Source organism: Camellia sinensis, chromosome 11, assembly GCF_055761805.1.
Source record: "Camellia sinensis isolate YWXY chromosome 11, ASM5576180v1, whole genome shotgun sequence".
Taxonomy (NCBI): domain Eukaryota; kingdom Viridiplantae; phylum Streptophyta; class Magnoliopsida; order Ericales; family Theaceae; genus Camellia; species Camellia sinensis.
This window is the reverse complement of record NC_138971.1, coordinates 41940606-41967036: the sequence shown is the minus strand read 5'-3', so window position 1 is coordinate 41967036 and position 26431 is coordinate 41940606. Positions and strand designations below refer to the sequence as shown.

Genomic DNA, 26431 nt, shown 5'->3' with positions numbered 1-26431 from the left:
GGTAGAGTAATCTTCTAATTTGATCAGGCCATTTGGTGAAATTGTTTGCTCTTTAGGCATATATTACCTTTTATGCTTCACTACTCCCCAATTTGTACTTTTACTTTTATTGAAGTTATATTCGACACATTCACTTTTAACCACTTATTTTAGATCCTCTGATTCCAAAGCTTCACTTTGAACTTATAATTTTAAAATTTATACATTCTTTATTTGATTGATTAAGACAGTATTATCAGTCTCTTATGATTCTGAACATTCATTTTTTGTTTTTGTTTTTATTTTTTATTTTTGTTTTAAATCAGTTTAATGGCGTGGTTGAATAACTCAAAGGGGTTTTAAGGACCATAAGAGTTTCAGAGGTAGAACAATTTGATAAAATTTGGGTTATTTTTGGTAAAAGGACATTTGATATGCCACCAGTTATGGCACAAAGTTTTAGAGCAGGCAGATCATCATTAATCTCTAGTAACGGATATGACATTATTAGAAATATGATTTTTTGTGTTTATTTTTTTGTGATTGATTGTTTGACCGTCGCAAAATATCATTTTTTACATCAAAAATCTCATTTTACTTGATCCAATCATATTCTTAACTAAGGTTTCATTTGGCAAGTTAACATTTTAGTTAAAAAGTGAAAAAGTTCTTAAAAAAGTCAAAAAACCTATAACATATACCAAAAATTTAAAAATTCTATTTTTTTTTTTAACTTTTTACATATTTTTTCGTAAAAAAATTAAAATATTATTCCAAATATTTTAATTTTTTTATAATATACTTTAATTACAAATAAAAAAATAAAAAAATTACTAAAATAAATTGTTTATGTAAGAGGCCTAAAATTAAAAAAATAAACCAAATCAGGGAAAACTTGACCTATGTCCATTTTTTTTTAATGCTTATTTCCCAAATCTCTCTCTCTCTCTCTCTCTCTCAAAATCTGTCTCTCGCTCGACTCTCGCTTTGATGAAGGTTTGAAGATTTTGATCGATTGTTGACGAAGATTTGAAGATTTCAATCTGCTGTTGATGAAGATTTCGATCGATTCATAAACGAGATTCATAATCGGTAAGCCTAAACACTTCTCTCTCTCTCTCTCTCTCTTTATGCATTTCATATTTTTATTTTAATTTATTTTTCAATTTAGTGTTTGTGTTTTCATTCTCCGAACTGTTTCTATTTTTGATTTTGTGAATCACACTTAGATGTAGAACTATTTGATGCTCCAAACTCTGTATTTTGCTCGAATTGATAGAATTTTGTACTTCCAATTGATTCTAAGTGATATCATGTACAACTCACATATCACATATATGCATATGCATATGTATTTACGTGTTTATGCGTTCATATGTACGAAATTTAAAACTGAATCGATATTTTATTTCTTTACTGTTGCCTTCGGATATTCAAATTAAGAAATTCAGAGTCGAATGGAGGTTTTAAATGTGTTTTCTGAATTTAATTTAAAATTTTAAAAAACTGAGAAGAGGAGAAGGAAATGATGAAGAATTATTGATTTAAACTTGACATCCTTGATTTTTTGTGAAGGTTGACCTGTTAGAGATGTTTTATGTGGAGCTCTGTATGCATGAGCTTTGAATTTTTGTATATAGCTCTTCTTTTTGGCCATGAGAATGCTGTTTTTGGTTTGGTAGCCTAATTTCTTCTTGTCCTCTGTTTTTTTTTTTTGTGCAAGTTTCTTTCATTATTTTAAGCTAATTTTTTATTATTTTCTCATAATTTTATAGACTTATAGCTGTCTAATTTGTATTCGTTATTGATCCATCTAAACTCCTTTTAGGCTATTCAGACAATTATAATTAAATAAAAACTCAAAATTACTATCTCTGGATTGCAGCTCGCTTTGAAGTTAATCGATACTGAGCAGTTTCGAAGGTAAGTCTGATTTTGACAATGTAAATTATTTTATTTTATTTTATTTTATTGTTGTATATATTGGAATGTATAAATTGGACTGGACTTTGTGAATTAGAATTATTGAACAATGAAGCTGGGTTGAATTTCAACACACAACGATCGCACTTTGATCCATCAATTCACCATGTTCGAAGCTCACGTAAGGGATTTTAATTCCAATTATTTGATTCCATTTCTTGCTGCACTTTTCAAATGTTTCATTTATGATTTATAATTGCGTAAAAGAAATTTAATTTCATCAAATTTTTTTTTTGGGAGATCATGCATTATTATTGCATTGTTGCAAATTCAGTCTGGTGTGTTTGTTATGTTTTGTTCTTTTGGAAATATATGCATATGTATAATTGACTTGTTAATTAGTTGGTTTTGTGTACTGTTGGACACTGGTTTTAAATTTAGGGCAGTAACTATATTTGGTGAGGATGTGTTGTTTCCTATAGTTCTTACGGCCAATGTCATTGAAAGCATAATGGCTGTTGAAAATTTTCCCATATTTTTGGTAAATGTTAACTTGAAGTGATGGAATTGGAATGCTATACTTTTCCTCATAGTCCATGTCTCATGTTGCTCAATGCTCATCTAGTGGGTTGAATATGAATCTTTGGAGATTTATGTGTCCTATGGTGTGTGCCTGTAGAGGGGTATTAGAAAAAGTTGGGATGATTTCTAGTGTCCTTTGAGGTTTGTGGTGGGTGACGGGTAGAACCAGCTTCCGTCATGAGCTGCATGATTGGGAGGTGGAAGTGTTGGTGAATCTTCTTGGACAGCTTGATGAGATGAATATTCCGAGGTAGGAGGAGGATGCCCTGTTTTGGGTGAGGTTGAGCCCGGGAAGTTCGAGGTAAAATCTTACTATGGTGCTTTATTGGGCAATAGAGATGGTCCTTTCCTTTAGAGAGCCACAAAAGCACCATCTAAGCTGAATAATTTTGTCCGGAAAGAGGCTAATGGCAAGACTTTCACAATCGATAATCTAATTCAGTGGAGGCAAGTCCATGTCAATTGATGTTTCATGTGAAAGCAAGATGGTGAATCGGTGGATTACCTTTTTAATTCACTGTTAAGTGGCTGGGAACTTTGTTCTTTATTTTTGGGAGTGTTGCCAAATGCCCCCCACTTTTTTTTTAGGACACCCACTTCGAATCCCCGTCACCAACATTTGCACCCACCTTCTTCTTCTCTGCACCCCCACCATAATCTCCGAAATGCCTTTGGACCCCCACCCGTTCAGCCTTCCTCCAGCAGCCCCCACCCCCACCTCTAGTGACCTTCCAATAGCCCCCCTTCCCCAACTCCTTTCTCCCTTTAACAACCCCTTCCCCCTCCGGCTACTCTCCTCTAACCCCTCTCCCACATCGGACACCCTCTTCTCCACTTCAACCACCACCTCCATTGGTGTCACCAACCCCTCTCTCTCTCTCTCTGTCCGTCTTGTCACTATGCCTCTCATTGTCAATCTCTCTCTATCCTAATTGGGGGTCGTGGGAATTGGATCCCAAGGGTTAGGCGTTGTGGGTGGCAGCTTCTGGGTTGGGCTGGGTCGAGGGATGCTGGGGGAGGGACAAGGATGGCAGGTTTGGGCTAGGCTGGACTGGGATAAGCAATGGTGGGGAGGAGGGTGCCAACCGGAGTTGGTGATGGTGGGGGAGGATGCCAACCGAAGTGGGGGTGGGTTAAAGCTAGGCTTTGGTAGCATAGGAATGGGGACAAAATTGGAATAAAAAAAATGGAAAGGGTGGGGTGGTTCTAAGAAATAAGTGAGGGGCATTTAGCATCACGCTATTTTTGGCCGTATTTAACATGAATTGGGTCTTCTCACCTATAGTTTTGGAGCTCTTGTTTACTTGGAAGGGAGCTAGAGTCAATGGGAGGAAGAGGAGGTCTTGGTGTTTGGCCCTTTCCCCATTGGTTCTGTCACTCTAATGTGGAGCATTTGGAGGGAGAGTGATATAAGATGTTTTGATGAAGTTGAGACTCCTATTTTTTGTTTGAAGAATTAAATTTTGGTAATTTTGTATGATTGATTTTCGGGTGGGGTTGATCCATCCTTGAAGTAAATTTTGGATTTTGTTGAGCATTTGGATTAGGCTTTGTATAGAAGTCTTGTTGTTTGCTTTGTATATGGGTGGCACCCCCTTGTTGCTCCTTTTTTTTTATTTTTATTTTTTATATTATATTTTATACTCTTTACTGATAAAAAATCGTTTGGCATACTTTATGGGAACAAAAAATATAAATGCTCTTGCTATTCATGGACAAAATCAACAGAAAAAGAGTTGACACTAGTCAAACGTTTTCCTCGTAAGTTTTAATTTTCTTTTTGCTTAAAGCAGAAACGGAAGAAACAACCGTAGTATATTGGGCCCTCGTATTTAATTACGTTATTATTATAAGTTGATGCAAGTTGATGAGTACATTTTTGTTGGGCATTTCCTGTTTTGTATTAAATGCTGATGACAGCTACACATGTTGACAATTGATGCATTGTTATTTCGGATTGTGGTGGCCAGAACTGATGGAATCATGTGAGACCTTCCTTGTGTTTTGATTAGATTGATTTTTTTTGGAACTAAGACAGTTGATTTTGGGTAAATGCTAAAATCTGCACTTATCTACTATGTTAAGAAATGTTCATCAAGTAGCTTGCCATTTGGAAACTTATGTATGAATGCTGGTTTTTTGTTGAATGGTATGTTTTGAAAAAATAATTCCTATATTATGAAAATCAAGCAGCTTTTGAGATTCAAATGATTGTAGGTTCTGCATTTGCTTCGAAGATATTTGGGTGAATATGTCCATGGACTTTCAGCAGAGGCTCTAAGAATCAGTGTCTGGAAAGGTTTGCTTATTTGATGTTTGTTCCTTATTTTATGATCCTTTTATCCTATCAATTTGAGCTTAGATAGACACATTATTGAGAATGATTTTCTATAGAAATGATCTGCATTTTGAAATCCACCATAAAAAAGTACTGCATTTCAGAAATGTGAATTTATGGGTAAAAGATGTTTGCTATTTGACTTACTGAAATGATTTTGGTGAATGATCCTTTTATCCTATCAATTTGAGCTTAGATAGGCACATTATTGAGAATGATTTTCTATAGAAATGATCTGCATTTTGAAATCCACCATAAAAAAAGTACTACATTTCAGAAATGTGAATTTATGGGTAAAAGATGTTTGCTATTTGACTTGCTGAAAGGTTTGCTTATTTGATGTTTGTTCCTTGTTTTATGATCCTTTTATCCTTTCAATTTGAGCTTAGATAGGCACATTATTGAGAATGATTTCCTATAGAAATGATCTGCATTTTGAAATCCACCATAAAAAAAGTACTGCATTTCAGAAATGTGAATTTATGGGTAAAAGATGTTTGCTATTTGACTTGCTGAAATGATTTTGGTGAATTTCCAAAGCAGTTGTTCAAGCATTTGTTTTGTTTTGTTCTTTTAATTTTCCTGTTGATGGGGGTGCTCATATTTCACTTTGAATTATTTATGGGTTTTATAGGTAATATGAATAGTAACTAGGGGTTTAGCTCTCTCTCTCTCTCTCTCACACACACACACACACACACACACACACACACACATCTCTACACCATCAGTCCACTTGGGACCATATCTTCTTAAGAATAAAGAGAGGTTCAAATGGCATATGTTGGAAAGTGGATGGGCTACTTTGTTTTTACTTTTTATGTAATGTGAAACATCACACAACACCAAAACCACTGGTTTTGAAACACTGATGCAGGAACTTCCAAGAGTTATTGAGAAAACCATGAAGGCCCCTCGCTGCTTGATCTAGCCATGTTATCATTCATTTTTGTTGGTTTCTATGTGTTGCTTTTTAAGTTCTAGTATTTATCTAGATCAAGAAAAAAGATCATGTCATGTGAATTTTTTTGGTTTGGTTGTATTTTTTTAAAAGTTTAATTAAGGTAACACAAAACTGATTATGGGAGGAGCCTGTTGTTATTCTTATTTGAAAAGTTCCACTAATAGACTTTCTTGGTTCTTGTTTAAACCATATAAATGTATATTCTTGGTTCTTGTTTAAACCATATAATTGTATAAAATCTTGTTCCTATTATACTAATTTTTGGGATTTTGACTGTTTCTAGATATCGTGACCCATTTTTTTTAAGGAAAATTGTATGGCACACCACAGTACATACCATTCATGCCATTCGGATATAAAGTTCTGAACAAAAGTCAAATGTTCGAACATATACTTCTGAACGAAAAACAGTTGTTCGAATATAAACTATTGAACGGAATGTCTATTTGAACAATTCATTTTTGTTTGTCTGAATCTTTGACTTTTGTTCGTAAGTTTATACCCGAACGTCACAAATCGTGTGTATTGAGATTTTATGTGGTGTGCAAATATATTAACCTATTTTGTTTTGGCTTTTAGGTTTTTTGCTTATCGGTAGTGAAGCTTTCAATTTATAGTAGTGGTTGTGAAGACTTGTGGGATCACTTTTTTAAGATCAAACACCATTCAGTGTGGTTCGTTTCAATTTTCTGGATTCAATTTTCTGGAAATTATGTTTTTTATTTTTCGTGTTTTTCTTGTTTTTAATGAATATTTTTAAAATTTTAAGCATTTTTTTAAAAATTTTTTTAGATGCACCTTACTTAGATGTATCTAAAAAGTAAAATATTTGTAAAAAAAAAATATTTTAAAAAATCAATAAATACATAAGAATACGAAAAATGTACTGAATTCTCGTTTTTTTTTTTTTTTTTTTTTTTGTATTTTTGGTATTTAGAGAATTTTTTAAAGATTTTTTTTTTCACAAACAGTATACTTTTTAAGTGTATTTATGTTAGGTGTATCTAAAAATTAAAAAAGTTTCTTAGAATATTAAAAAAATTTAGTGAAAACAAAAAAATACGGAAAACAAAAAAATTCAATTTTTTGAAAAGTGAATCCTGAAAATAGGGACCAAACAAGCTTATTTTTATTACAAAATGCTGTAATTACTCAAATTATATTCAGTGGTTCTTCTAGGTAGTACGGATTGGGGGTCAGGGATTAACTAGAGAGTGGAAACACACATTGCCGGCATCGAGGACAGCAAGGATGTCCAGGTGAGAGACAGTAGCCTAGAAGAGAGAGGTAGTAGAGCGCTGTGATGTTAGTACATAGTCTATGGAGCTCATGAATGACCTTTCTAGGGTTCTGTGTTTAATCTTATCTGAATGTAAGGGAGGGGGTACTACCTCCTCTTTTATAAGAGGTAGGTCACGTGACCTGTAACAAATTTTTTAGATATTCTAGAATTTTGTTAGAATATGTCATCAATGTGTTAGAGAATATCATTCATTTGGATTTTTCTCAATCTTTGAGCATTCGTGAAAAGGTCCATGGGTGTAGTCTCTCTCTCAGTAAGGCTGGCTTGAGGTAGTAGCATTAGGCCAATGCCATGTCAAGTGATACCGTTGTCTCTAGCCACCTTTGAAGCATGGGTACTCCAAAAATTATGTTGTATGAGTACCGGGTATGTATTCGGTATGGGTATGAGTACTGGTATGGTTGTATATGTACCAAATACGTGAAATATGTGTCCAACACATACCAAATGTTGGGTATGACGTGGGTATTTTTGTGGGTATGTTGAGGCATTAATGGAATGCTTTAACAAATATAGGGGTATTGGAATAAATATGTTGTGTCTTATTTTGAAAACTCCAAAAATAAAGGATATTTTTGCAAATATCTCAGATTTGAGAGAACATTTCAGGTTCTTTTCAATCTTTATAGATTGAGCAATTGTATATTTTTCTGTTGGTTGAGCCTCTCTCTCTCTCTCTCTATTGGTTGAGCCTATCTTAACAATGTTGGATTTAGTTGTTGTAGTGCTTTCTGATTTGGTGTCTAACACTAATATTCCTTGTATTTTGTTGTTAAAAGATGTTTAAATGATTTGCTAACTGGTCCTTTTTCTTGTAGGTGATGTAGTTCTCAAGGACTTGAAATTGAAGGCAGAGGCACTAAATTCACTAAAACTTCCTGTGACAGTCAAAGCTGGGTTTGTTGGTACCATAACATTAAAGGTATTTTTGAGCTACTAAGTTCACATCCATTTGGTGTTTTACTCCTGTTGGGGTGGTTTTTTTTTAATTTTTATTTTAAATTTTTGTGTGTATGTATGGAGGATTAAGTACTGAGGTTTCTTGTCCATTAGGGCTTCATGACATGCCTCAAGTATTAATTGTCCTTTCTATCCTATATTTGTAAATATATTCCCCTTTAAGTAAAGGATCATTGAGATTAATATGGAAAAGCTAAATTTTATGAGGAGTTGTCTTTGTGTTTCCTGACAGATTGATTTGGAAGTCATTTTAGGCTTGTTCATTGACTTTGCATGCTAACATATTAGCTCTTATTACCTTCTTTGAGAAAGCCCCACTACCATGATGAAAATTACTCAGCTCTCCACTCTCAGAGTTTGTTTTAGTACAACAAAGTTAACAAAAAAATATAAAATATTCCATTTATCATCACTCTTAAAACAATCATTTTGTAACAAAAATCTGAATTCACGTAATTACCATCTCTCTTCTCTACTTCTCTTGCTTTTTTTTTTCCTCCGTCAGATTCTATTCTATATGCCTCCTTTTTCCTTTCTCTTTAGTCTCCATCTCTTTCTTGTATGGTCGTCACCCTCTCTCTTCCCTCAACCGCACAGTGTACAACTAGCCTTTCCACTACCATTCAACTAGATAATTGAAGATTTTTTGGTAGTGTTTGGTTTAGTTTTAGAAATCATCATTTGAGAATGGAGTTGTATTTTGAGTTTGTGAGTTGTTGAATCATGATTTGAAAAGAGAAAATTTGTTTGGTTATGACTTTTGAAGCTAGTGCTTCAAAATTACTTTTGATTGTATATTTGATTGGGAATTTTTTTTTTAACTGTTTTGTTTAAAAATATTATTATTTTTTTAAAATTTTTTTAAAAATTACTGTGACAAATTAATTTTTATTTAATTTTTTTTTGTTAATTTTAAATAAATGGCCAAATAATTTGTCATTTTGGTCTAAAAAAAATAATTTCTATATTTAAAAAATATAAAAAATATATATAATTTTTTTTTTCCAAATAACAGGTGGCAATTGCAAAAAAAGAAAAAAAAAAGAAAAAAAAAAAAGAGCACTGTTCCGGTCAACAGGCTGGACGTCCGGGCTGACGATCGAGTAGACCCAAAAATTCAAAAATTGTCCGGGAGGATGTCCGAGCGGACAATTGGGTAGACGCAAGAATTCAAAAACTCTCTGGTTACCAAACATGTTTTCAAATGTGTTTTGAAATGTGATTTGGAATCATATTTTAAAAACTATAATCAAACAAAGGGTTGGAATATGAGGGTGGAATCATGATTCCAGAATGGAACCAAACAAAGCCTTTATTTTATTTATGTTTTGAGTTCTAATTTAATTAGGTTTTTATTTCTTGGTATTTGTTTACTTGTGGTATTTTATTAGTGCATTTAGCCTATATATGTGCCTTTTTATTAGACTATGATTTTGGGTATTGATTATTGAGATACTGATTTGGGAATAGTTCCTGTGGCCCAGTGATGGTATCTATTAATAGGATTTATATATTCATTCAATGATCTGAACGCAATACTTGAACTTATAAGCAATTTTAAGGCATGATCAATTTTGATATATGTTGATTGATCTTATGGACCAGTTTTCCCACGTTGATACATAATGAAACATGAAATAAACCTATTGCCTACTAAATCAGTCACCCATAGTTCAACGTATGCGCCTTTGCCACAATCCAGTTGCACCTTCATCATATCCTCATCTTTGAAAATCTTGCTACCCATATGAGAAACAGGTTTTTGGTCATTGGAACTTTAGAGGAATGTAAAAGAAATCCCACTGCCTATAAAAGAAGCCACCTATATTCATCCTGTTCCCATCTTTGAAATCTTACTAACGGTATGAGAAACTTGTACTGAGTTAGATTTAGATTTGGTCATTTTTGTTACCCTTTTGGCTTTTGCTTGACCTAAAATTTGAATTGTCATGAACTTTAATTCACATGGAAGTTGAATTAAATTAATTTATGGAAGTTTGTTCATGTTTAGAGAGATTGAATCCGTATAAGATTTAGTTCATTACTTTGCTAGAAAATACAAATATAAGAACAAATTTGTGGATTGTAGTTTCTAATTGCTGTCAATCATAAATTTATGCACTAATTGTTTGATTTTCTGTCATTGATTCTAAACAATAGGTTCCTTGGAAAAGTCTGGGCAAGGAACCTGTGATTGTGCTTATTGATCGTGTTTTTGTTCTTGCTCAACCCCCTCCTGATGGAAGGTCTCTTAAGGTAGGAAGTACACATTTTTCGTTTTTGGGAAGGGTTAATTTCTATTGGTGATTGTGAAGTAATATTTGCATTTAATGTTATGGGGTCTTGAAAGCAGCTCATTGTCATTATTGTCATTCATTTCTTGTTATAGGAGGAGGACCGGGAGAAACTTTTTGAAGCTAAACTTCAACAGATAGAGGTTCAATTTCTTACACTTATTTCTGATGCTTGTTGCAGTATCATGTACTTTGTGCTCTAGTTCACCATGAGATGCTGTCATATTTTTTATGAAAAATTGTGTTTATGCGTGTTCCACAATTTGGTTACGTGAACTTTCAACAAGTTTAACTTGTTGACCAAAAAGTTCTATGATGTTGAAGCATGTTAATTTTAGTAATAATTCTATTATTGATGCTATTTCTATGTTTGTGTGTGTGCATTTTGTTTTGAAAACAGGAAAGAGTTGTGAATCCATTTCTTGTATATTCCTCATTTCATCTTGCTGATTTCTTTTGATAGCTTGCTTTGATGGTCCTGCGCGACTCTTTTTGGTTGTTTTTTGTGTGTGTGTGTGTGCACCTTTGTAGCTCAATCTTAATTGCATTATTTATTAGCACTAGTTGTTCCCAACAAGACAACAAGGGCTATCTATCTAGGGCCCCGGACATCAAGGTGGACAAAAAACCTGTTCTAGATCTACAAGGCTAGTGGTTGCATTATTTTTATTACTATAATTACTATTTCTTCAACTTTTTCAGTCACAGTGAGTTTACTAAATAAATGGTTAGGCAAGAGCAATGCCCACTACGCTGCTTTTACTCATATTAACTTTAAGCCCCGAGATCAATTTCAAAAACCATCAACAAGGATAACAAACAAGAAACCTTTGGCCTTTTGGGTTAGGATATATTACAAGATGCTTACTGCTTAAGCTGGGAAACAAATGATCAATGCTGTTGGTGCATGAACCCCTTGTAGATTACAAATCAGCCATAAATTGTTGAAATGTTTACGATTGTGATGATTCAAGAATCCTCTTGGAAATGATTTTTTTTTTCTTTTTTAATTTTATATGAAATATGAATTGGAAAATGCATGTCCAAACTATAGAAGATCAAAAACAGGTATCTGGAAGCTATAAATATTTAAAATTATAATGAGCATACATTCGTTAGTTATTGTGGAAAACTAAAAGGAATCATAGCGTTTCATTTAATAATGCACGCTCAACCGTTTTAAATTTTATGCATTTCTAGATTTTGAAACTATGGTATAGTAAGAAAAAGATGCTAGAACTGAGGAAATGACGCTAACACTACGTGGAACTCGATAGCCAATTGTATGAGGAGAATCTCAAGAGAAGTTCTTAGAGAGTCGAAAGGAAAGGGACCAAATTCTAGGAAAACTTGGTGGTGGAGGGAGAAGATTCAAGCAGTAGTAAAGACAAAAAAAGAGTGCTTTAAAAAGTGGTAGAAAGATAGAACTGAGGAAAACCTTAAAAGGTACAGATTGGCTAATAAAGAGGTCAAAAAAGTAGTAAGAGACACTAAGTTGAAAGCCTATGATGACTTATACACTAGATTAGATAGTAAGGAGGGAGAGAAGACGATATACAAACTTGCTAAGATAAGAGAGGAAAACAAGAGACTTTAATCAGGTTAAGTGCATCAATAGTGAGGACTCGGTGTTGGTGAAGGATGAAGAGATTAAGGAGAGGTGGAAGAATTATTTTGAGGAGTTGTTAAATGAGGAACATGTAGGTAGGTCAAAAGGGGATGAAGTAGGCAGTGATAAGGAAAACCAGGACTATAGGTTCTATCGTAGGATTAGGAACTTTGAAGTGGAGATTGCACTGAAGAAAATGAAATCAAATAAGGCTTTAAGACCTGATAATATCCCTATTGAAGTTTGGAAAGGGGTGGCTTGGTTGACTAGGTTATTTAACAAGATTTTGTTGACTAGGAAAATGCCAGAGGAGTGGAGGAAGAGTATCTTAGTGCCAATCTATAAGAATAAATGAGATGTCTAGAACTGCAACAACTATGGAGGGATCAAGTTAATGTGTCATATAATGAAAGTGTGGAAAAGAGTGATGGAACGTCGATTGCGAGATATAACAGAGGTGTCAGAGAATCAATTTGGATTTATGCCTGGTAGGTGAACAATAGAAGCGATTTATCTTTTGAGAAGAGTAATAGAAAAGTATAGAGAAAACAAAAGAGACATTCATATGGTTTTTATTGATCTTGAGAAAACATATGATAGAGTATCTTGGGATATAATCTGGTGGGTGTTAGCGAAGAAAAGGGTGACAAAAGGTTATATTGATGTGATTAGGGATATGTATGAAGGTGTAGTGACTATTATTAAATTGTCAGCTGGAGAGACAAGTGAATTTTCAATTATTGTAGGGTTACACCAAGGATCAACTTTAAATCCTTATCTTTTGCTTTAGTTATGGATGAGTTGATGAGAAATATTCAGGATGATGTGCCATGGTGTATGCTTTTTGCAGATAATATCGTGTTAGTGGATGAGGCTAGAGAATGAGGTAACACTAAGGTGGAGACTTGATGAGAAACTCTTGAATTTAAAGGATATAGGATAAGTAGAACTAAGACAGAGTACATGGAGTGTAATTTTAGTAACAGTAACAATGGAAACAAAGGAGAAGTGAAGATTGAGGACCAAACACTACCTAAGAGTAAACATTTTTGTTATTTAGGATCGATTATCACAATGGTTGGGGAGAATGGAGCAGATGTGGTCCATAGAATTAAGGCGGGATGGCTTAAGTAGAGGACAGCGTTTGGAGTATTGTGCGATAAACGAGTACCCACTAGACTAAAGGGGAAGCTTTATAGAACAGTTATTAGACTAGCGAGATTGTATGGGACGGAATGTTGGGCAACTAAAAAACAACAGGTAGATAAGATGAGTGTCACTGAGATGATGATGCTTAGGTGGATGTGTGGCAAGACTATAAAAGACAAAGTTAGGAATGAGTATATTGGCATGTACATAGTAATAAAATAACACACAAAATACGGATGATTATAAAGACAAATATATGTTTAACCAAAGAATATTAACTTCAAATGACAAATGATTATTTTGTAGACTTAGGTCTCGTTTGGGAACTCTCTCTTTTAGCTAAAAAGTCAAAAAGTTACTAAATTAGCCAAAAAGCCAACAACCCATACCAAAAAGTCAAAGATTCTCTTTTTTCTCTACTTTTTGCACATCTTTTCGTAAAAAGTCAAAAAGTCATCCCAAACATACTAGTTTTTTAAGCTCATATTTTAGCCAAATAGCCAAAAAGTTACTAAATTAGCCTGTTCTCAAACGAGGCCTTAATAGAGTACTAAAATTAACATGGGCTAGTGTAGTAAATAGATATATGGATCTCTTTAATTTGACTAACGATAGGGCCTTGGATAGAATCAAATGGAGAAAAAGGATTCATGTAGCCGACCCCATTTGATGGGACTTAAAGCTTGGTTTGGTTTGGTATAGTAAGAAAAAGATAATTAATTTAAACAGTGAAATTATCCTGGCATGAAAATAATAGAAGAACCAGACAATAGGGTCATTTTAAACTGCAAAACAGAAAACTGAGTGCTAGGTTTTATAGGAGCAGTGCTAATGGGTCTGTAAGTTGCAAATAGGGTCTCTCTTATAGAGCACGTACGATTTGATATCTTACAAACTGTTGTTAATTTTGTTAAGTTTTTTATTTTTTATTATTGCATCCTGATTTTTGGTTGTCCTGTTTTTCAGAATTTAGATGATTGCATCATTTCGTTCTTTTATATTTACAGTACTATTTGATTTGTTTAGATGCTACATATAAAAGATGCCTTAACATGCTTAGGCTTGCGCCTTGCACCTCGAGGAAATTCTTTTTTGAAAAAATAACTTTCATTGTCTATTGCTTGCAGGAAGCAGAATCTGCAACCCTTGAAGCAATATCAAGATCAAAGCTGGGAAGTGTATGTCTTTGAATTTTACTTTTAATTTTAGTACTCTATTAAATCTACATAATAATCACCTGTCATTTGAAGTTAATATTCTTTGGTTAAACATATTTTTGTCTTTATAATCATCTGTATTTTGTGTGTTATTTTATTACTGTGTACATGCCAATAAATCATAATAATTAATACAAAAGGTGCTTAAGAAATACACAAATAAGTCAATGAAAGTAACACAAAACATGATGATTACAAAACAAAAGTCAATGGTGGGTTTTACTATTTCATATTTTGATAAGGCAAACTCTTAAGTGTATTAACGACTTGAATTTGGTGATTTTGAGAAGGGTGTTTGTGATTTTTCATTGTGAAATTTTGTGTGTTATTTTATTACTATGTACATGTCAATAAATCATAATAATTAATACAAAAGGTGCTTGAGAAATACACAAATAAATCAATGAAAGTAACACAAAACACGATGATTACAAAACAAAAGTCGATGGTGGGTTTTACTATTTCATATTTTGATAAGGCAAACTCTTGTGTATTAATGACTTGAATTTGGTGATTTTGAGAAGGGCGTATGTGATTTTTCATTGTGAAAATTTACTCAGCATGCTCTCTTTAGAAGCAAAATGTTATTGTCTAGTAAATTAATGAGTTGCCTTGAGCTTTTGTGTATGTGTGTGCGCGTTTTTTTTAGGTTTTTTGCGTGAATCTAGGGAAACTTGTTGATAGTTGCTTGGTGATTTAAGTGATGCTTGATTCTTTTGCAGCCACCTGCTGGAAATTCTTGGCTGGGTTCATTAATTGGTACAATTATTGGAAACCTTAAGATCTCAATTAGCAATGTTCATGTCAGATATGAGGATTCTGTCAGGTTGGTTGATGTATGCTTCGTTGGATGGAGCTCTTTATTTATGTTTTTTGACCTCTGAATGCAAGAGAACTTCTTTGGTCATACTGTTGCATCTTCCCTGCCAGTTTGCTTTCTCATAATTTTGAGTACAACTGTCTGTTATTCAGTAATCCAGGACATCCATTTTCTTGTGGTGTTACTCTGGCAAAGCTTGCTGCTGTTACAATGGATGAGCAGGGGAATGAAACCTTTGATACCAGTGGTGCTTTAGATAGATTACGAAAGGTACGAGTAGTCACTAAACAGTTGTGCCAAGAGTGTGGAAGATTTTCACAGAATGGAACACAGATGTGAGATAAAGGATGGACCCTTCATGTGGGTTTCATTGATACAAGTATTCACTAAACAGCTATGCTAGGAGCACAAAAGATTTTCACAAAATGGGACACAAATGTGATACAAAGGATGGCACATGTGGGTCCCACACCTTTGTCTCACATCTGTGTCCCATTTTGTGAAAATCTTTTGCTCACTTGGATTTATTTATTTTTTGGTGGGTATCTTACTGTCTGCTGTTAATCATGGTAGCATGACATTCCAAGATATTTGGACTGAATTGTTTTAGTTGTTATTGTAGTCATTGCAACTTGAGCGGCTTGCCATGTACCATGATTCTAACTGCCTCCCATGGAAGTTGGATAAAAAATGGGAAGATCTTAGTCCGAAGGAGTGGGTTGAGGTATGCTTTCACATTGTTACGTTAGCTACCACTGGGTAATTTATGCATTTGCATATGATACTTTGATAGATTAGCTTTTGTTATTTTCTTAATTTTTATGAAAACCATCTTGTTAGATATTAATTGTTTATGTATTTCATTTTACCCTCCTTGACTACTCCAGATTTTTGAGGTTGGTATTAATGAGTCAGCAAGTGATAATGATGCAGTGTCTGTATGGGCTCAAAATCGCAACTATTTGGTTTCACCAATCAATGGAGTCCTTAAATATCATCGTTTAGGAAATCAGGAAAGAAATGATCCTGGAATTCCTTTTGAGAAGGCTTCTCTTGTCCTCACTGACGTTTCTTTGACAATTACAGAGGTGCTAAATCTTGACTTTCTTAGATAACTGCAATGTGATTGTCCTTTTGGTGCTTTCCCATCTGCGTTTTGCCTGTGGCCTTGTTCTGGTTATTCTTTTCTTTCTTTTAACTTATTTTTGGGTTGAGAGAATTTAAAAGAGAAAGGTAATTGGTTTACATTTTCTCCATGAACAAAACTATTTTAAAAATTGTGGCACCTGTGCATTTTCTGTTGCTGCCATTGTCCACCTGAACCTGGTCCTCGTTCCAGGACCAAAGAGAAAGCTTTTGAAAGGAAATTGTTGTTGGCCTTGTCATTGCGACCAACTTTAAAATCTCTTTTGGACAGCTCCACTTCCTCTGACATATGGCCGCTAGTTTCACCTCCTGAACCTTTGGCCACCTGGACATGGTTCCTCATTTACATGGTTTGGTCCCCCTAACCTTTGGCCGCCTCTCTCTCTCTCTCTCTCTCACACACACACACACACACACACACACACACACACACACACACACTCACACAGGTAAACAGAAGAAAAAGAATTGGAGGTGTTAATTTGTTTCTTTTGATTTTATTCTCTGACCTTTGTTGGGAATCAAATGGAGGGCTAGATGTGATTCATCACTTGTATTCTTTTCACAGGCTCAATACCATGATTGGATAAGACTTTTGGAAGCTATTTCAAGATACAAAACTTATGTTGAGGTTTCCCATTTAAGACCTGTGGTTTCAGTTTCGGAAGCTCCACGTTTATGGTGGCGTTATGCTGCTCAAGCCACCCTGCAGCAGAAGAAAGTGTGGTAATATATATCAATTCAGTTGGATATTATTTATAATTGAAGAGAAGACAAAGTTGGAATTTTTTTTTTTATACCTGATTTTAAAATTTAAGTTCACTGTGCTAATTGGCACTTTCTTTGATCAACAAATAATGGTCATTATATTTACTTGTCTGTTGTTTTATCTAACTTCTCACATTCTTTCCTTTTCAGCTATCGATTCTCATGGGATCAAATACACCATTTGTGTCAGCTTCGTCGACGATACATCCAATTATATGCGGGCTCATTGCAACAATTATCAAATGTTAATATCTCAGAAATTAGAGATATTGAGAAAGATCTGGATCCTAAAGTAACTCTCTTATGGAGGTATGAAGTTCTAGTTTATCAAGGGGTGTTCTCTTATAATATTTTGTTGCTACGGCAGCGAAGTGTGACTATTGCTTTTGCAACACCATGGTTGACTACTGCGTTGAACATGGCGAAATGAATTCTCTTTCTTGTTTAGTTTGCATCGAAGTAAAAGATGAGATATTCAGTTTGGATCCAGTTACTAATTTATGCAAAGTCGGTTTAGTTCTGGTTTAAACTTTTTGACAAAGTTGAACTAGAATGATCTGTTATCAATTATCTTACCAAGGTGTGAATACGAAATGTTTTGGGGACTGCAGCAAAAATTATAATATGCAAATCTTTACAGATACTGGATATTTACGCACCCATTAAGTCCCCCTTTCCAGTTCCTTTCTTCTCTTCTTCCCCCAGATAACCTTATACATTCCTATGTGTCCTCATATTGAACTTTGTAGATATCATGGAGTGTTGAGGATACAAATATTTGAACTGCTGGCTTTTCCTTTTCTGACTGATGGTATATTTACCTTTCAGGTTTCTTGCACATGCCAAGGTTGAATCTGTAAAATCTAAGGAAGCAGCTGAACAGCGGATGCTTAAAAAGAAAGGCTGGTTTCCTTTTAGATGGTCTGTGAGAATGTTATGGCCTTTATCAATTTCTTTCAATTGAATTACCTCCTTTTGTTTTTTCTGTTTTTCTTGTGTGCTTAGATCCTTCTTATCTGTGCTTAAGTGGTTATTCTTCTTGTTGTCGTCCATTTGCTGCTGTCACCTTATTGTAGTTTCTTTTCTTCTCAGGTATACTCCTGGAGATGCCTCTGTCATGGATGCTTCTGGGGGATCAGAATCTGTGCAGGAAAGATTGACCAAAGAAGAATGGCAGGCAGTCAATAACCTATTAAGCTACCAGCCAGCTGAGGACTTGACATTACATTTTGGAAAGGACTCGCAAAATATGATACATTTTTTAGTAAATATATCTATTGGTCAGGCTGCTGCCAGGATAGTCAATATCAATCAGACCGAGATTGTTTGTGGTAGATTTGAGCAACTCCTTGTATCTACTAAATTTAAACATCGGAGCACCCACTGTGATGTGACATTGAGGTTTTACGGATTGTCTGCTCCAGAAGGTTCACTTGTACAGGTTCATTTTTTCATTGTGCTGTGATTGTTATGTTCTCCATGGCAAGGTTTTGATTCACTTATGACATATATGTTTTAGAATGTGATGGAATTTGTAACTTAGGTGCATGTAAATTTCACAAACTCAACTAGTTTAACTGTATTTAGTTTTGATGAGAATGTTGATGCTTTCATAATTGTCTAGTTGTATTGGAAACTTCTACATGTACTTTTAATTGTGGTATATTTCTGTAGGTGTAATAGATTCTGGTAATTTTCTCAAAGAAGGTTGATGTTCAAAATTTTTCTCTAATCTATTTGCGCCCAAATTCATACTATAATTTGAACTTGGAATTCCTAGTTAACATTTTTATTTTGCAAGTTGGCTTATATGTTTTAAAAAATATGTTTTGACAGAGTGTCTCAAGTGAGCAGAAGGTGAATGCATTATCTGCTAATTTTGTACGTTCACCAGTTGGGGAAAATGTAGACTGGAGGCTTTCGGCGACAATTTCTCCCTGTCATGTCACGGTAATTTGTTGATCTTTTTATTTACTTTGTAGATATATTAAATCAATTTTTGAAATATTTTATATGTTCTAACCACTATACGTCTAATATACCCTTGCTTTGTCACTTATCGTGCTCTACTTTTTTCCTTCATTTTCTTTTGAATTTTCTTGTGTGTGCAAATCCTGTGCCTTGGTTTGTGTGCTAGGAGCTCTTACTGAATTGTCTTGATGAAACAAAATTAAACAAATTTAATTGCATAAATTGTTGCCTTAGTAACTCTTTTCGGGTACTGAGTTGGAATGACATGACTACCAAGATTTATGAAAATGACCAGTTGAAATTAGCGGAAGTGGTTATCTTCTTGAGTACTTGTTTTCTTGAGGAAGGAATAATGAGACAGTTGATAATTAATTTCTTGGGTCTTGGGTTATCGAATTACTTCTTCTGGATCTTGGACAGTAAAAGGTGCATACACCCTTTGACAACACCTTTATTTATTTTTAAGGATTTAGGTTAAGAAGCTTGAATACAGGCACATGACTCTAATAAAACACAATATGGACATGCCAACAATACGGCCTTCAAAAAATCAGGACATGAACATAGCATGGACGAGGTGTTGAAAAAATATTTACATATGTTTTGTTATTTACTTGTAACCTTAACGTTCAAAATTGTAACAACTAATATTGCATAGAACTATATATAGTAGAAAGAAGGCAAAATAAATTGACCCCTAGCAGGAAGACAATAACTCCAACCCCCCCACCAAAACAAAAAAAAAAGAAAAAAAGAACCAAATTGTAAATTACATGTACACCTAATTATTTATTATTGGTTCACACGTGTCACTCTTAAATTTATGTACACAAAGCGTGATAAATTTGTGATGTATCACTTGGACTTGTTAAAGTGTTAGACCTGTAGAGATTGGTAAAGAGAGGGGATTATATTTTAAAAGAATGTAAACCCCAACAGGTTGGCTTGGTGGCAAGGCTTGGGTCTTGGGGGTGTGCTCCGCCCCAAGGTTTAAGGATCGAAACCTCTTAGGTGCTAACCATTCTTTGGGGCCATTGGACTGGGGGAGAACCCTTGAATTAACTGTAGTGCACTTGTGGGAAACTCCTTACCGAGGGCCTGTGCACCCGTGGGGATTAGTCGGGTTTTGATCCGGACACCCCAGTGCCAATCAGGAAAAAAAAAAAATTCAAAAGAATGTATAAGAGCTCCTTGTCTTTCTTCTCTGATCTCGTCACAACACTACTTTGTGAATGTTGTCTGTCCTTTCCCGCCCCATCCCCCTCTTCTCCTTGCTATTCTTGTTCTCTACTTTTTTTTTTCTTTCTTCCTTTCTTCTTTTCCACCGAGTGTGACCTGAACTTTGATAATTTTGTGATTATTGTCTCTTAATAAAATGGTATTGCAGGTTTTGATGGAAAGTTACAATCGCTTTTTGGAATTTGTAAAGAGGAGTAATGCAGTTAGCCCTACTGTTGCATTGGAAACTGCAACTGTTTTGCAGGTAATGATGTGGTTGCTTTAGATTTTACTTCTTACAATTAGAAACAAATATTTTAATATTTGATGTTGAGTACAAATTAAGATTGAGAAAGTAATCACGTTGTTACTTTGGATATTGCCTTTTACTTACATCTGGTATTTCATGCCGAGTGCAGAATAAGATTGACATGGTTACTCGTAGAGCTCAAGAGCAATTCCAAATTGTATTAGAAGAACAAAGCAGGTCCACCTTTTAACATATTTTTCCCATTTCGGATTTACTTTCTTGCTTTGATTATCCATTTAGTTGTTTGGATTTGACCAAACAAAATTTCATTCTTATCACCTGTGTATTAAAATTTTTGTTGTGTCTTATGTTATAGTATGACCATTATGACCATTCATTAGTAGAAATTGGAGTGTAAATACCTGTATATTTTGCCTTATGAGGTTATAAAGTTATGACTCAAATTGTTTGGTTTGATGTGTTTTCGGTCAAGGGTGACATGTCTTAACTGCTCTCTTCATCCCAATTGTTATCCATATGGATTCCTTAGATGCCTTTATATTATACTTGTGAATTCAAACTTGTTTTGTGCTGGATGGATAAGAAGTCTAGTCTGTAGATTCACTGTTCCAATGTTTAGGCACTGTCGATTCTTGAACAAAAAGAGGGAAGTGCCCATAAAGTACAAGCATTTCATACATTGGATGTTGAGATGGATGCGTGATGGGACAAAGAAGTGTAGAATAAATCTTGTTGCATTTATGATGAGTTGAAGGTTGTACTATTGAGAGAAAATGGCTAAGGTGGATTATTCACTTGCAATACGTGCCAGATGTAGATAGTATGCTATTAAAGAGCTGTGGTTTGGATCAGTTTTGTGTATGGATTGTGCTGCATGAGGTTCTTCATGCCCCCAAGCAAGTCCAGGTTTTGAGTTAATAACATGCCTATTAATTTAGGAGAGCAACAGGGAAATTGAGAATTATGCTCCTTGAAATTGGTTTTATGGTGGGATTACCATAAGCTTGTGGGTCTAGGTTTCAACAAGGTAGAAGGAATGGCCTAGATATCAAAATAACAGGTTACACGATTTTCAGTGTTTGTATTGCTAGTTTTGGGTACCAGATATTTTAGGATTTTGGTGCCAACTTAGAGACCATAAGCTCATAGAAAGAGTTGGGTTAATTGGGGCTTTTGGGGTTATAAAAGGAGCTAATATAAGGTCATGAATTATAACTTGTGAGCAATTACTTAAGCAAAGAAGAAGTAGAATCAATAAATTATACTTAGAACCTATGAAGCACGGACACCTCTTTGGAGTTTGCATATCTTTGTTTGATACGTGTTGGACATATTGGAAGGATCAGACATGTTGGGTATATGCTAGGACACTTTGAAGACTCGGTGGGGCCTGTAAGTTTCTGAATATTTCTGTATATTCGACTGAGTAATTGATACAAAGATTACATCACTTATATAGAACTCTAATCCCTAAGCCTAAAAAGGAAATACGAATTACACAGAATATTTACATAATCACAATCATTCCAAATCCCTAAAATACAATAATTCCTAAAATTATAGGCAGTATAAACAAATGTATTTTCACGCCCCTGCTCAAACTCAAGGTGTTTTAGCAGAAAACACTGAGAGTTTGTTAAGAAGAAACCGAAACTGAAACTGAAATCGAGAAGTGGTGTGAGTCTTGGTAAAGAAGTCAACAAGTTGTAAAGTTGAAGGCACAAACAGAAGCAAGATAGAGCCAGACTGCAGATGTTGGCGAAAGAAGTGGTAATCAATCTTAATGTGCTTCGTTCGTTCATGAAAGACAGTGTTATGGGCAATTTGAATAGCACTTCGGTTGTCGCAATAGAGAGAGGTCGAAGAAGACTGAGGGATGCCCCAGTCATATAAAAGACTACGAAGCCAGATAATTTCAGCAGTAGCATGAGCCATAGCACGATACTTAGCTTCGGCGACGAGTAATAACAATTTGTTTCTTGCTTTTCCAAGAAATCAGGGAATCGCCAAGAAACATACAAAAACCAGAAGTGGACTTGGGATCATTAACATAACCAGCCCAATCAACATCAACATAGGTCACCAAGTCCAAGGAAGAAGTAGAAGATAAGAGCAAGTCTTGAAAGATAGTACCGCGAAGTTAGTGAAGAATTCGAATTAAAGCAGCCCACTGTGTAGAACGAGGAGCAGAAACAAATTGACTAACCACATGGACAACGTAGGTAAGATTAGGGCGAGTAACTATCTGATAGACTAAGCAACCTACAAGCTTTCGATATATAGTAGGATCTTCCAGAGGAACACCATCAGTAGTGTTAAGCTTCACATTAAGCTCAATGGGGGTATCAGAAAGCTTAGTGTCAGTAAGACTGGCACGATGCATAACCTCGTTGGCATACTTGGCCTAAGACAGAAAGTAGCCATTGGGAGAAGAAGCTATCTCAATGCCAAGAAAATACTGCAATGGGCCTAAATTCTTCATTTCGAAGGTGCGAAAGAGATGCTGCTTGACTTCGGAGATAGCAGAAGAGTTAGAACTGGTGATGATCATCTACGTACAGTATGAGGGCAACAAAACTAGTAGAGGTGTGGAGGAGAAACAAGGCAGAGTCGTGAGCACAAGGATGAAATCCAAACTCAGTAACAACTGTTTGAAAGCGATCATACCAAGTATGAGGAGATTGCTTCAAACCATACAGAACATGGTGAAGTCGCTAAACTTGTCCAGAGGAACGCAGCAGGCTAGGGGAGGACGCATGCAAACCTTTTCAATGAGATGACCATTAAGAAAAGTATTTTTAACATCCATCGGATAAAAAGGCCAATGACGAATAGCAGCGATTGAGATCAAAGTGTGGACAGTAGTCATCTGGGCAATAGGGGCAAAAGTCTCCTCATGATCAATGCCATACTCCTGGGAGAAACCTTTAGCAACCAGATAAGCTTTGTAGCGCTCGAGAGAACCATCAGAATGAGTCTTGACTTTATAGACCCATTTACAACCAACCAAATTCTTACCAGCAGACAAAGGAACTAGCTCCCAAGTAGTAGTTTTCTGCAATGTAGACAACTCATCCTCCATGGCTTGAATCCAATTAGGATCCTGACAGGCCTCGTTGTAAGATTGGGATTTTGAAAAAGAGTGAATAGCAGACAAAAAGGTGCAGTAGAAAGGAGAAAAACATATTTTAGCAAAACCAAGTTTGACTATCTGTTTAAAGTTGTGAAGGGGATACTTACAATGGGCAAGATCAGAGTTGTCAGAATTAAGGGGATTAGCAGTAGGGTAGAGACAACGAGTGGAGAGAGAGCCTTGCGACGAGAATAGACTAACAACGGAGGAGACGAAGGAGCAAGAGGGGGTGCAGGAGGACAAGAGGGAACAGACTCATGAAAAATTGGTCCACAAGGACAAATATATTCTCACAATATAGACAAATATATTCTCACAGGGACATGTCTCCTATTTATTTATTTATTTTGTTTTATTTTTAACCACATTGCTTGCGTACTAAAGTAATGTTAAGCATATAAATGTGAGGGCACCCTCACTTCAATAACTAGCTTTGGGGTTGCGTTCTACCGAAGACCATGTAATGTCTGCTTGTTTTTATGTTATTTTATTTTTTTAAAGTTTTTTAACTTTCTTTTTTCTTCTTATTTATTTATTTTAGGTGTTGGGTCTTAGGATTTGAGCATCCAGTTTACATGGTTGGCATTTTGGAAGTTTAGAAGTGATTGCCACGGAATGTTAGGTGCAGGATGATTGCAAATCATTGGTGTCCTATTTGCATATACTGAAGTGCTATTGGTCATTTAGTTGCTAAAGCACCATTATTAACTGGAGTGCTAGTTTCTTTATATATTGTCTAACCTTCAGGGCACACCAACTTCCAAGGATGTCATGAACCTATTAGGAGATGTTGAGTATCTATTGGTTTTAGGCATCTTTAATCATTTAGTTGTTTAAGCTGGGTTAATAGCTACGAGGAGCTATTGGCATATCCAACCATAAGTATTGTTTCCCTAAATTGTGGCTGAATGAGGAAAGCTAATAAGTTTACATTATTAACTCTCATCCTTATTTATTTATTTTTTTTTGTTCTCTCAGATTTGCTCTCGACATCGATCTTGATGCTCCAAAAGTTAGAGTTCCTATACGAACGTGTGGTTCTTCCAAATGTGATTGCCATTTTCTTTTGGATTTTGGTCATTTCACATTGTATACTAAGGTATGATCCTTTAGTTCAATCTTTTACTTTGTTTTTATATTGCATTGATATTTTTATTTTAAATATATTGGTCATCATTGCAGGGAGATCAGCTTGGTGATCAGGGGAAACGTCTGTACTCCCGTTTCTATATTTCTGGAAGAGATATAGCTGCCTTTTTTACTGGTTGTGGTTATGACAGTCAGAGTTGCGCTTTGGTGTCTCCTGTATCTCCCATGTTGAAAGATTCTGATAACCTCTGGTCTCTGATTGATAGGTGTGGTATGGCAGTTATTGTTGATCAGGTAATTTTTCAGCTTGTATTTGTACCTATGTATATATATTATCAAAATACTGGTAGCTCTGATTCACGGTACAGGTTGTATTCTGGGTTCTGGCTGTTATCATGATTTACTCTATTTTGTCCTAATCTTTCCCATTTGTTTGTTTATTGAAGATCAAAGTACCTCATCCAAGTTACCCATCAACGCGTGTTTCTGTCCAAGTGCCGAGCCTTGGCATACACTTTTCTCCAGCCAGATATTGTAGACTTATGGAATTGTTTAATATACTCTATGGCACAACTCAAAGTAGTGGTCAGCCTGAGTTAGAAAATTTTCAAGCTGATTTTGTCCCTTGGAATCCCCCAGATCTTGCAACTGAAGCTCGAATCCTTGTTTGGAGGGTATGATGTTTGTGCCAAAGAAAATCATCTGATATCCAAATCTGCTGTCACTCTTTTCATTGCGTCTGATCTCCTTTTGTTATGTATTCTGGATTCAGGGAATTGGTTATTCTGTTGCTGCATGGCATCCCTGTTTTATTGTGTTGACTGGATTATATCTTTATGTGTTGGAATCAGAAATGTCCCAGAACTATCAGAGATGCTCTAGGTGCACCTATTTACTTTTTTGTTGAACTTGTTTTGTGCTGCTTGTTCTGTTCTACTGTTTGAATGATAAGAGATTCAGCTAAGCTGCTGTTGAAATATAACTGTTATTTTCTAGGTTGTTGTCTCTTTGATGAATGCCATATAATTGAATATTCTCTCTACATGCTTGACTTAAAAATTAAATTTTGTGTTGCTGCAGCATGGCTGGCAAGCAAGTATATGAAGTTCCCCCAATGAATGTTGGTGGTTCAGTCTCTTGTCTTGCTGTTAGTGTTAGGGGTATGGACATTCAGAAGGTAAATATTTTATATTTTAAGTGGGTTTTGTTGATTTTATTTTATCATATCCTAAGTACTAATCATACTCTTATTACCTTTCTGGTATGCTTTAATTTTATCTTTTCTGATAGAATTTATGGTGATTTTTACTTCACATGCTTTCATATATAGTCATTTGAAGCTCTTTGCTTGATTTGGTTAATAAGCATGTGTTTATGTCGTACATTTCGGCACTTATCAAGGTGTACCAATGACCCACGTGTCACCTCACTATGTTGACACATGGAACTTCGTTAATAAAGATGCCACATGGTGGAGCTAGATGCTTGTACCTACAATACACCACATGTCTGACTTGGTTAGCTTTTTAATAGTTCTATTTAGATCTGTTTCAATGACGCAAATCAATTATATTGGGATGGTTCAAAAGATGGTTTGGAAATGATAGATAACCACCTGTCTTTTCATCTTCTATATTTGGTCTCATAACATATTTCTTGAGATCTCAAATGTATTTTGTGTCTTTGAGATATGAAAT

At 35.1% G+C, this 26431-nt stretch overlaps 1 protein-coding gene across 7 annotated transcripts in view; it reads left to right on the top strand.

Moving 5' to 3' along the window:
* The first annotated feature begins 855 nt into the window (after window positions 1-855).
* Window positions 856-26431, top strand: part of LOC114255802 (calcium-dependent lipid-binding family protein) — an 81374-nt gene continuing 55798 nt past the window's right edge. For 5 of the 7 annotated variants that reach the window (XR_014343781.1, XM_028195344.2, XM_028195343.2 and 2 more), the window contains exons 1-24: window positions 856-1071; window positions 1865-1902; window positions 2000-2083; window positions 4702-4783; window positions 7908-8011; window positions 10210-10305; window positions 10439-10486; window positions 14229-14279; window positions 15041-15144; window positions 15291-15408; window positions 15761-15862; window positions 16026-16226; window positions 16853-17010; window positions 17203-17361; window positions 17881-17973; window positions 18145-18493; window positions 18889-19002; window positions 20411-20506; window positions 20661-20728; window positions 24624-24744; window positions 24828-25028; window positions 25181-25408; window positions 25507-25616; window positions 25815-25911. Coding sequence is in view for 6 of the 7 variants with exons in the window: in XM_028195344.2 (XP_028051145.2) it covers window positions 2069-2083; window positions 4702-4783; window positions 7908-8011; window positions 10210-10305; window positions 10439-10486; window positions 14229-14279; window positions 15041-15144; window positions 15291-15408; window positions 15761-15862; window positions 16026-16226; window positions 16853-17010; window positions 17203-17361; window positions 17881-17973; window positions 18145-18493; window positions 18889-19002; window positions 20411-20506; window positions 20661-20728; window positions 24624-24744; window positions 24828-25028; window positions 25181-25408; window positions 25507-25616; window positions 25815-25911 (2715 nt within the window). In the remaining variant the exon portion in view is untranslated. Of the gene's footprint in view, window positions 1072-1864; window positions 1903-1999; window positions 2084-4701; window positions 4784-7907; window positions 8012-10209; window positions 10306-10438; window positions 10487-14228; window positions 14280-15040; window positions 15145-15290; window positions 15409-15760; window positions 15863-16025; window positions 16227-16493; window positions 16635-16852; window positions 17011-17202; window positions 17362-17880; window positions 17974-18144; window positions 18494-18888; window positions 19003-20410; window positions 20507-20660; window positions 20729-24623; window positions 24745-24827; window positions 25029-25180; window positions 25409-25506; window positions 25617-25814; window positions 25912-26431 lie in introns of those variants that run through there. The other 2 variants (XM_082893780.1, XM_028195346.2) reach the window with 2 other exon arrangements.